The following is a 12884-nucleotide window of genomic DNA, read 5'->3' as shown; positions in this document are numbered from 1 at the left end:
AATAAAAATTTGTTTTAAATGCTAATATAATATATATAGATATATATATATTGTATAAACACTCGTAAATATTATGGAAAAATTTATGCTCAAAATTAATTACATTTCAATTTGTATTCAAATTTTTATTTGAATTTGAAATTACTTTTTTGTTTTGTTTTTGTATTTCTAGACAAATATTTAGACAAATATGTTTAGATAAGCTTTATATATATATATATATATTAATATAATATCGTTTTAAATGTTTATTTTTATTTAATTAATTTTATTTATCTATTATTATTATTATTTTACTAAAATGATGTCACACTGAGAAACTATAAATTTTCATTTTATAGACTAACTATCAAACAATATGTGTTTTTTATTGTTTGATAATTTTGATTGATGTATAGAAATTATATTTAATTTTTTAATTATATATATTTATACAGTATATACAGTATTAGCAAAATGATTCATTGATAATTGATGTCATAGATATTAATTATAGTAATATTTAGGTTAAAATTGATTTATTAGAAATATAATAATTATTATCAAACAACATCAACAAAAAATTGCAAAATTTTATTTATGCCTTAAAATCAAATCAATAATCAAACAAAAGTAAAATTTATTAAATATTTTTGAAAAATATAATATTTCTTATTTTATTTTTATTAATTCATGATATATGATTAGTTAATAATTTTAATTTTTTTAAAATTGAATTTAATATATGTTTATATACATTATTAAATAAAAATAAAAACTATTTATTTAAATTAATACAGTATATAATAAATTTTTTTAAAGGCAATTCATGTAAGCAATATATTATTAAAGTTATTAAATTTATAAATTTTATTATCAGAAAAAAAATAAATAAATAAATTTAATGGCATAATAAAAATATCAGTAAAAATTACTAAACGTTTTATGATAGTTATAAAAAATTAGTTTTTTTTGTAAAACTTATTAAAGCATAAATATCATAATTTTAAAATATGAATTATTATACTATATATTAAATTTTAAAACAATCAAATACTAATAATAATAATAATAATGACAACTTAATCCATGATTATAGTTGTCTAAAATGTTTTTTTAAATCCTTTAAAATACATACTAATATATATATATTTCTAGATTAATATTTTCAATAAATAAAATTAATCAAAAAATAAAAGAAACTAAAATATTTAATAAAAAAAAAATTTATGGTTTCTGTAACTATAAGACATAAGGCATTGACTTTTTTAGTGTGAAATTTAAATATAAAAAAAAGATGAAAAATAGATTTATTTATTTTTTAAATACCAAATTATTAATAATAACAATATTGGTTAATAAAACTGTAGTGTTTTCTAAGCGATTAAATAATAATTTCAATCAATCAGACTTTTATTTCAAATGTGCATATATTTTAAGGTCAGTCACACACACACATACATACATATACATACATATACACACACAGTTATATAACACATACACACACATATATACATACATTGATACATACAAAGCTAATTATATGCAGTATTGTATTTTAGTTTTTTTTATTAAAAATCTTATATAGATTATATTACTTTTTTTTTAAAAAAATCTACTAATTTATTACTTATTATTCTTAAACAAAAAAAATATTTTATTCAAATTTATATTCAAATAAATATATATTTGTCTGGTTTTTTTTTCATTATATATATATATACTGTACTTAAACTACTGTAATAGCATTGTATTGATTTTGATATTTGCATAATACAAGATTTTTTCGGCTCTCTCTCTCTCTCTCTCTCTCTCTCTCTCTCTCTCTCTCTCTCTCTCTCTTTCTCTCTGTTTATTAATTTATTTGCATTTTATTTGAATTTTTTATATATATATCGATATATATACATATATATTGAAAAAATATCTATTTAACTAATCAATATAAATTTATTTAAAAAAAAGAAATCTACATTAATTGTAAAAAACTATTCAAAAAAAACTAAAATATTTTATATCATATATTACAGGTCAACATAATAGTGGGCACCGGTCAGGGCGTACGGCTGTTCCCGCAGCGTCTCTATGAGGTATCCGTAATGGAGAACCAGTTGACACCACTCCAGTTGATTGACTTGAACTCTACCGATGAGTTGGCTCATCGACCCACTCATTACAGTATTGTGGGAACCGATTACAGGGGTCAGTCATCTAACAAAACAAAAAAAATCAAATATCATTGTCTTATCTTATTTTATTGACAATATATATATTAGATATTAGTATTATGTTATATAATATTTACTCTCTAATATGGAAAAAAATATAATATCCAATAATTTTTTTTATATGTCTATTTCATTATTATTAGTATTATTAGCTATTAGTTAAATAATCCGTTTTTTTTATCAAAATCAATCCCTCTCTGATTTTATATAGAGTAGTGTAATATATAATGTTTCACTACTAATGAAATATATTTTCATAATTTTTGTTTTTTTTGTTGTTGATAAAAGGCATTCAAAATTATGATAACATTGAGAGAGAGAGAGAGAGAGAGAGAGAGAGAGAGAGAGAGAGAKAGAGAGAGAGAGAGAGAGCTATTCATTAGTCATTACATCATAAAAAACAAAGTCTTTTATGGTTAGACTTAACGAAGCGATAGATAATAATAATAATAAAAATAAAATATACTGTAGGTTCTTATATATATATATACACGTATAATAAGTATAGACAATATTTCTGGGATTAATTTTAATCAATATTTGCACACAAATAAAAATACTGTATATATATAAACAGATAATTAATCGATTTTTTATATATGAAATTATATATATATATAAAAAAAATAAAAATACTAAAATGAATTTAGCTAAATTCAAATGAATTACTAAAAATTAAAAAATATATTTATACGGTATTATACAGTATATAATAAAATAAAACATTTCCTGTATTTATATAAATTAATATATATATAGACAATAGTCAAATACACAAATTTATTAAACCTACTAAAATTATTAAAGTAAACATATAAAAAAATTTCAAATATTTGATTATATTATATAATCAACAAAAATAAAAGAAAATTGATTTCCAAGAAAAAAATTACAGAATATTTTCTACAATCACATACTCAATAAAAAAAATACTTTAAATTAACAAATAGTAAATTAAAAACAAACAATAAAATTATCTTATAATTTGTAGGACTGTTCAAAATTGGTGCCGAAACCGGTCGACTGGTTGTAACCCGTAGTCTGGATCGCGAAAAGAAAGACATCTATCACTTGAAAATCAGAGCCGAAAATGTTATTCATCATCGGGTCGGACGTCGGGATGTCAGTGCCCGCAACACAGTGGACACCAACTATCATCTGGCGTTTGACGAAACACTGGTAGTGGTCAACGTTCACGACGAAAACGACAATCCGCCCGTCTTTGACAATAAAGGTCGACCAGTTGTAGCAGCCATTCCTCTGGAGGCCAACTTTGGCTATCAAGTCGTCAAACTAGCTGTAAGTTATAAACATATAATTTTTTATAAAAATTTTGTTTTTGTATATCAAATTGTATATCCAAACAAACAAACCAAAAAAAAATTAGGCCAAAGATGCCGATATCGGTATTAACGGCGCCATACGCTACGAGATACTATCGCGCGGTGACGACTCGTCCTCCCGGTTCCACATCGACCCAGTTTCCGGTGTTATCCGATCGATGGTTACGTTTACGTTAGACGGCGGAAAACTATACGGTTTCGATGTAAAAGCTACCGATAGAGAGGGCAGTGAAAATGGCAACTCTGCCGTCACCAACATATTTGTAATAAACTTTTTAGTTTTTTATTAACATTTTTTTTTGGTTATTTTATTATTTAATTTTTTTATATATATATAGATCTATGTATTACCCGAAACCAAAATGATATTATTTGTTGCCGACAAAGAGCCGATAATGGTTGAGAAAAAATCGGGTGAAATACTAAGCTATTTGACAAATATTACCGGTTTTGATGTCAAAATGGCTAAACTGGGTCCGCATACTGAGGGCGACCAACAGGAAACACAGTCGACCGATATATTTCTCTATGCCGTCAATCCCGATACCAACGATATTGTCGATACGGAAACATTATTAGAGTATTAAAAAAAATACAAACAAAATTAATTGATATTAATTAATAATTTATTTTTTTTAATTCAATACAATCAACAACAATATTATTATAGCGTTTTCCGTCAAAATTCCCAATCAATAGTCGATAGCTTAAGAAATTATAAGATTAGACGAATCCAAGGGGTGACCGTCCAGGAAAAGATCAGTCAGATGGGCGCCACCGAAATAGCCATCATTGCCCTGTCATCAGTCATATTCTTGGGCACTGTACTGGCCATTGCACTCCTGTGCTCGTCTTGTAAAGAAAGGTTTGATTATTTGCTTTTTGTATGCCTTCCTCAACACCTAATTGACAGTCGACTCTCTCTCTCTCTCTCTCTTTCCTTGTCATCAATATGTTTGATGTCCGCAACTAATACTGATTTTTTTATATATATACAATATATATAAGATTTACTATTTTTCTTATTATATTTATATGAATTGATATAATAACTAAATACTAAATACTAATACTGTATAATACGGTACAACAACAACATTGAAGGTTATTAGGCGATAAAGTTAAGAGTACATTGAACTGGATATACATAAAACTTATTATACTTATTATATATGATGTGATATAAGCTTTTACTTAGTGATTGTATTGTATACTATCGGTATATACTGTATATATATATATTTTTAGTCAATAATATATTCAATACATACACACAAAATATACTGTTTGTATATACAGTATATTAACAGTTTTAGTAGTAGTTTTCCTACACATTTCACGACAGATTATGTCTACATTTATTGACATCCGATAACAATAGAGAAGTTCATTAATCAAACACATGAAGTAATAGCACTTCCAGTTTGGGGTCTTAACTATTATACTATAATATTGTGTATATATAATGTATAAACTCTTAAAACAAATTTTTTGTGAGTATATGTGTTTGAGTATTGCTTTTTCTGGCATTTATTTTTATTTGACATCAATTAATACATACACACACTTAAATATAATGTATTTTACTATTATTATACAGTGTATATCAATAGAGATGATGATATGATTATTGTGATTATTCAAAAAAAAACAAAAAATATATTTATATACATTAGATATATATGTAAGATATTATAAAAAATAAATCATTTAATGACTATCACTAGATTTTTTGTTGTTGGTTGATATATACTATTAATAAAGTTTAGGGTTTGTTTACTACAGTTTTATTATTATTATTACAGTAGATAAGCAAATAAACGGATAACAATATATTTGGGAAACTTTTCACTTTTTTTATATATATGTCTAATACTAATAATTTCTATATTATAATCAACAAAAAATTTGTAGAAATTTTTTTATTAACTATTATTATGTTTGAAGATATATATATATAAATTTATATATATCTTTCTAATGTTTATTATCGATTTTTTTGTATATATATATATATATATTTCACATCATTCAAGATTAATGACTGTTTATATTCAAATAAAAATTTTATATAAATACCGATATTATATAAATATACGTGTATTTTATGATTTATTTGTAGATTTTTAAAGTATATTGAACTCACCAAACAGTAATATTTATATATATAAATGTTGTTAATTAACGTTAATGAAAATCTGCTGCTAATCTAATCTCAATCCCCAATAGTATTGTAAACTTCAAAAAATTTTATCTAAAATTTTCGCAAAACTTTTTTGTTTTGTTTTTGAAAACATTTGTTTAAAATTTATGATAATTTTTAAAAAGATTTTTATCTCTATTTTTTAAAAAAAAATATTAATTAATTTTCAATTAATTATTTTATTTAACTCATAGAAAACTACGGCAAAGACAGAGTTCATGGGAACAGCAAAGGCTTTACAATACAAAAAACCCATTAATGGGCAAAACATTGGCCAATCCGTACGGCAATCGTGGAGTTCCCGTCGGTAATGGACACTCGAGCTCTAACTATTCGACAAATGGCGACGGCGTCGGGTATGACCATAAAACGCCGATATTAAAAAAATTGTGTTTTATTTTAATTAACAATTTTTTTCACTAATATATTGTTGCACAGGGATTACGTGGACAGTCTGGCCTCGTATAAGAGGACAAGTACACGGCCAGGGAGTCGGTCGGCCATAATGAACAAATGTCGACAACAGGTGCCACCCGACGGCGCATCGTCGCTGAATCCGCCCCGTAGTCCGCGGTTTTCCGATCGATACAAACATAGTCGCGAAAATCTCAGTGCAGTGGTCGGCGGCGTTGGCGGCGGCAGTAGCGGAGGCATAGGAGTAGTTGGCATCAGCAGCGGTATTACAGCTATGGCCGACTCCAGTCACGATTGGTATGATCCGAAAGCTACGGCCGGCTCTATGTATGTCCTATTGTTGTTGTTGTCCTAACTTTATTGTAAAATATAACTGCTTTTTTTTGACGCGACCAATGTTTTGACGGCTACTATAATATTACAGTAGACTATAAATAACTTTAACTTATATATATAACAGTATATAATTGATTGGTTTCAACATAATAGGCACACAAACACACAAAATAAACTGTGTTTGTATATATGTTAGATAATATATATATATATAGTATCATATATTTAATATAATTTCTATGTATGCCATGATTGAGTGGACGAGACATCAAAGAGAGAGAGAGAGAGAGAGAGAGAGAGAGAGAGAGAGAGAGAGAAATCATATCTACAAATAAAAATTATAATTAAATTTTAAAGACCATCTGTTTGAATATCATTGTGTAATCAGTATAGTAGTAATAATGGCATTTTATTTATAGTAATACTAATATCACACAAATATATACTTTATATATATATATACAGAAAATTTGATACAAACTTTTCAAAAAACCATTGAATCAAATAATTGGCAAAAATAAATTGCATTTTTTATTTATTTGTTTTTTGTTTGTCTGGTTTTTTTTGTGGGTATACTCATCATCATATCTCACTCTCTCGTCACTGACTTTACATTTATATATTGATAATTATATATCATTTTTGCAAATATATATATATATATATATATAATATTTTTCCCTTTAGTTTGTTGTTATATAATAATCTGTGCAAATATTTTAGTTATTATCACCAGATCTTTGACATAAATCTCAATTTTTTTTAAACATTTAGGTTCTTTGAACTGTTATTTTTCCAGTAAATATATATTATTATTATTATTATTATTATTATATATGATATAAATGATTAGATCCATGTATTGCAAAAAAAACATTTTAATTGCTTAAACATTTTTTCCTAAAGTATTATTGTTTTTCATTATTATTATGATTACATAAATATATTATTTTTTTTGTTTAAAAAAAGAGATGCAAAACAAATATTCAATAGAAAAATATCAAATTTAATTAGTGATCAAAAAAATAAATAAATATTTTTTTTGTGTGTTGAAGATATTCAGCTAATCATTACAGTATTTTTTAATGTTTTTAATTGATACACACAATATTTAGGTTAAGATAGTTTTATTTTATTATTATTATTTTATAATTATAAATAATAATAATAATAAAATAACATCTGCTAATTTAATTTTTAAAAAATAATTATTACACATTTATAATAATTATTTTTATGTAAAATACTATCATATATATTATAAAATTGTTTTACACAATAATTGTTGCAAACAAAAAAAAAGTATATATCATATCATATAAATAATTGAAATTTTTATTTTATTTATTTATGTTAAAAATTATAATTATCTTTTATATTTGTTGTGTTTGATTTAAATAATGATAACTTTTATATCTTATAATTGTTAAAACTATTTTCTTATTATTATTTTTTTTAATTTATCGATTAATCACACATTTATTTAAAAATATTAATGAAAAAAAACAATAATAAATAATAATAAAACAATACTTTATTGTTTTTTGAGCAATTAATTTATTATTGATAGATATTATACAGTGTATATCATATTCACACACACACAGAAAAGTAATAATATTTTTATTTACATTAATTTTCTAGACATAGAAAATGATGTTATTTTAATATTAAAATGTAAAACAACATAAAATAAATATTTTTCAAACTTTTTTATTATTATTGTTGTTGTTGTTGATCAGTATAATATTGCAATTATTTAAAGTTATGGGTTAACAGATTACTAGTGAAATATATGTATTATTATTATTGTTATAGTACTATATGTTATCTAATGGATAAGTGCATCAAAAAAATATTGTATTCAATTTGCTATTTTACTTCCCACACAACAATTTATCTAACATAACATATACAGTATATATATACTGTATAGATATAACTTTCACTCTCTCTCTCTCTCTCTCTCAGTTTAGTCTAAATAATAGATTTTTATTATTATAACTTATAAGCTTTAAATTATATTATATAACCCCAAGTAATAACTAACTAATCATAATCTTTCAGCAGAGAGAGAGAGAGAGAGAGAGAGAGAGAGAGAGAGAGAGAGAGAGAGAGAGAGAGAGAAATCGATAATTATTTTATCGGATAAATATTTTTTGGCATTAAATTTATTAATACTTTACTATATAAGCTATCAGTTTTTATTGTTGTCTATACGATATATTGTTGTCTAATATTTTTTATTATTATTTATCAATTTATTTTAGCATTTTATTTGTAACCGTAGCATATGTTTTAGATATCCTGTTATATAATATATATTTATATTATATATAATACTAAATAATGAGTTATCAATAATAATGAGTTTTGTTATACAAAATAAAAAGTAATTTGTTTTTCAATTTATTTGTTTATAATTTTTTTAAAAAAAAACATTGATTTTCTTTGTCTATCGATTTTTGAATGGTTTCAGGAAATATAACTTTATATTGAATTTATTATTAATAAATCCTTTTTTAAAATTAACAGTTTATTTATTTTGCTACTGATTTTACGGTCAATTTTTTTTAAATACAATGTTTATTATTATATAATATAGTTTTTTTTGTATTTTTCCAAAAACATATGCCTATGACATGTGTGGGTGGGTGGGCGGGTGTGAGTGTTAGACATAGATTTTAAAAATTGTATACATCGGGGATTTTTTTGAAAAAAAATAAAAATAAATAAATCTTAAATTGATATTTTAATTATACAGTATTTATAAACAGATAATTATGATATTTTACTGCAAAAAAATTATTCGCAAAATAAATAAATTGATAAAACTGTATTTGAAATAAATATTTAGTTTTATTTATAGATATTGTGTGTGTGTGTGTGTGTGTGTGTGTGTGTGTGTGTGTGTGTGTGTGTGTGTGTGTGTGTGTGTGTGTGTGTGTGTGTGTGTGAACTTAAACTACATAAAAAAAATTTGACAAAAAATTATTTTTATTTATATATATAATTTTTAACATACACACACACATACACTGAAATGTTTTTCATTATCAATGATATATATATATATATAAACAATAATTTTAATTAAAATTCAAATCAAATTATCAAATCACATAATACTGTACTAAAAATCTGTATTAAAATATAAAAAATATAATTAAATTAAATATTACACAAACATACACACTAAAAAATACTAATTTAATTTTTAGTATTTTTTTGATAATCAATAAAATTAATTTTATTTTAAATTTTTTTATTTATTTAAAAAGGGGTTCAGGATTTTCACGCGGGTCGGGCCAATCGGCGCGGTCGGGATATAGCGGGACGAGTTGGTCGTCCAGAAAATCGCGAAACTCTGAAGAGATGAGTCCCGGCGCTCAACTATAAAAAGGGACACAACTTTTCTCGTTAATTAATAAATTAAAACATTTAATAATAATAATTATATTTTTTTAATTAATTAAATAATAATAATATGTTGTTTTTAAATATATAAATTGTTTTTTTTTAATTTTATATATGAATTGTTTTGTTACTTTAATTGTTTTTTAATTATAAATTTATATTTCATAAATTAATTATTGCTAAGAAAAAAGAGGAAACATTTGAAAAAATAGTAATATAATTATTGTTTTATATATATAGATATTTTTTTATTATTAATCATTGATTATAAGTCTATTTACATAATGAAATACTGAAACAAAATTGTATTGTAAAATAAAATAATATTAAAAATTTTTGTTATTATAATGTTATAATCAAGTGGTTATAGACAGTCTAATATATATATATATATAGTTGACAACATTGAGGAGCACTTAAAATCAATTGACTGATCACACAATATATATTTATATCTATATATACTGTATATAAATATTTATATACTTATATATCAATTATTTTTTAGGTCTATTTTTCAAATGTAATATTTTTGAAATTAATATTAATAACAAAAAAAATATTAATAACAAAAAAATATGTCATCAAATAAAATATATATATAAAAAAAAATCTTTGGGCGATATGTTATATGCAAAAAAGCTTTTTATTATTATAATATATATAAATATATATATAAACTATTTTTTTGTCTTAATACATAAAATTAATTTATATTCAACTTTTTATGTTAATATATATTTCCCACAAATCTTGTTATTAAAATAAATATATATTTATATATAAAAAAAATATATAAGTATGCTTTTAGCCTATATATCGATCGCATTAAATGCAAGAAAAATGTCATTTAAAATTAAATTTTAAAAAAAAACTAATGTCTATTTATTTGGCATAATTGAAGAGATTTTTTTTAATGTTATTAAATGATTATATTAATACTATTAATTTAATTTTTATTAAAAGATTATTATTTTAAAATATATATTTATAAGTTATTTTGAATTGATTTGTAGTACAAAAAATTTTGTACCATGAACCAATTGTTATACAATTATTATTATTATTATTATTATACTTGTTTTGTATAAGCCATTTAGAAAAAATAATAAAAATTAATATTAAAAACTATTGATATATTTTATTAATGTAATTGATTTATTTTTATTATTATTATTTTAATGTAAAATTATTTATTATAGTTTTAAAAAAAAAGCTTTTATTTAATACAAAAAATAAATATACATATATAATTTATTTTATCATATAATTTTATTATACTTAAAATCTAATGACAACAAAAATTTCAAACAAATACAATATAATTTTCTATACATTATATCCACTTTTTTACAATACAAAAATAAAATCTAATTATTATATGCAGAATATTTTTGATCAAATTTAGCCAAAAAAATAATACTAATAATAATAATACATTATTACTGTATATTAGTTTCATTTTTGTGATTTTTTTTAATACATAAAAACAAATTTTTTCTCTCTTATATCTACATGTAATACACTTTATTTTTTTTTATTTTCTATAGCAAATGATAAATGACTTTTTTTAGTATAAGATTACTATCAATACTACTAAATAAAAATTGAATCCTTAGTATTGACGGAAATATACAGTATATATACTGTAGTAATAGTATTATATCAATGAAAATGTTTTCGTCTAATGCTATGATTGTTGTTAAACTTTCTATAAAATATATTATATATATATATAAGTATATAATGTATAAATTTATGTCTATAATGTCTGGTAATACATATATACACTATACTATACAATGTATTGATATAACCAATATTATCAATGTAGTAGTAAATAATATACTGTAATATATATATATTATACACTGTATATCAAAATAAGTCAATTTTTCAACATTTTCTTATATATGTTTAGTTAATACATATAATATATTGTAGTATTGATAAAAAAAATCATTGACTATTAATCATCGAGGTCCTATCAATTAATTTAATTGAGACCTAAATTTCAAGACAAAAATATGTCAATATAATGTGCCGGAAAAAATTATCGCCAATTTTTTTTTAAAAAAAATAGTTTTTTTTTTAATTTTATTTTATATAATCAATAATTTATTATCATTAATAACAAATTACTGAGTAAATCAATAATGTTTTCTTTAAGATCAAATTATTTATTTTATAATTTTTATTTATTTTTTTTATTTTTTGTTACACAGTTAAATTATAAAATATTTTCATAAATACATTTTTCAACTATAATTTATAAATATATATTTATACTGTTTATCATATTATAAATATAACTTATAATTTGTGATATTTTAGTATTTTTATTGTTGAAATTAATGTGATTGAAATTAATGACATTATATAAATTTAATTTAAATAGATATTATCTATCAATTTTAAATTACCATCATTATAATGTTTTTTTATTAATATTTGTAAAAATATTTACTATAAATAACACATAAACTACCAATTTATATACACATTTAATAAATTTATCATCTAGGTAAATGTTATAATTATATTTTGTTTGTATTTAATATATATATTTTATAAGTATGTTGTGTAAGCTTTAAAACTTATTAATGCTAAAGTTTAACTAAATATTTTGTTTTTAATTAAAATAAATATATATTTTAAATATATTTTTATAGTAAGCTCTACTATAGGTATTATATTACATGTTTTTTTTAAAAAATAATAAATCATAAAATTTAACATATAATGAAACTTTCATTTTTTTAATACAAAAATAATTGGACAAAAAAAGCGAAACACAAAAATAATAATCAATTTAAATATATGTAAAAAAAATTTTGTTAATAATAATATCTTTGTTGCTGTTATTATGATTTATGATTTAAATTTTTATATGATATTATTACCTAATGATTACGCAATAAACATAAATATATATAATATATTTCATTTTATCTTTTTTTT

The 12884-nt window shown here is 21.7% G+C and overlaps 1 protein-coding gene across 2 annotated transcripts in view; it reads left to right on the top strand.

Annotated features, from left to right (window-relative positions):
• The window catches only part of LOC128954591 (protocadherin Fat 4-like), a 48666-nt gene extending 38759 nt beyond the window's left edge, over positions 1–9907 (top strand). The window contains exons 30-37 of one of the 2 annotated variants that reach the window (XM_054300194.1): positions 2013–2184; positions 3202–3509; positions 3598–3816; positions 3892–4133; positions 4224–4418; positions 5951–6112; positions 6195–6467; positions 9788–9907. In XM_054300194.1, the coding sequence (XP_054156169.1) occupies positions 2013–2184; positions 3202–3509; positions 3598–3816; positions 3892–4133; positions 4224–4418; positions 5951–6112; positions 6195–6467; positions 9788–9905 (1689 nt within the window). In that variant the 3' untranslated portion in view covers positions 9906–9907. Of the gene's footprint in view, positions 1–2012; positions 2185–3201; positions 3510–3597; positions 3817–3891; positions 4134–4223; positions 4419–5950; positions 6113–6194; positions 6498–9787 lie in introns of both variants that reach the window. The other variant, XM_054300193.1, reaches the window with a different exon arrangement.
• The last annotated feature ends 2977 nt before the right edge of the window (positions 9908–12884 follow it).

Source organism: Oppia nitens, unplaced genomic scaffold (genome assembly GCF_028296485.1).
Source record: "Oppia nitens isolate AA-2021 unplaced genomic scaffold, nextdenovo-longstitch-racon4-pilon3 scaffold28_pilon_pilon_pilon, whole genome shotgun sequence".
NCBI classification, from domain to species: Eukaryota; Metazoa; Arthropoda; class Arachnida; order Sarcoptiformes; family Oppiidae; genus Oppia; species Oppia nitens.
Note: the sequence above shows the minus strand (reverse complement) of the source record. Positions and strands in the feature narration are given on the sequence as shown.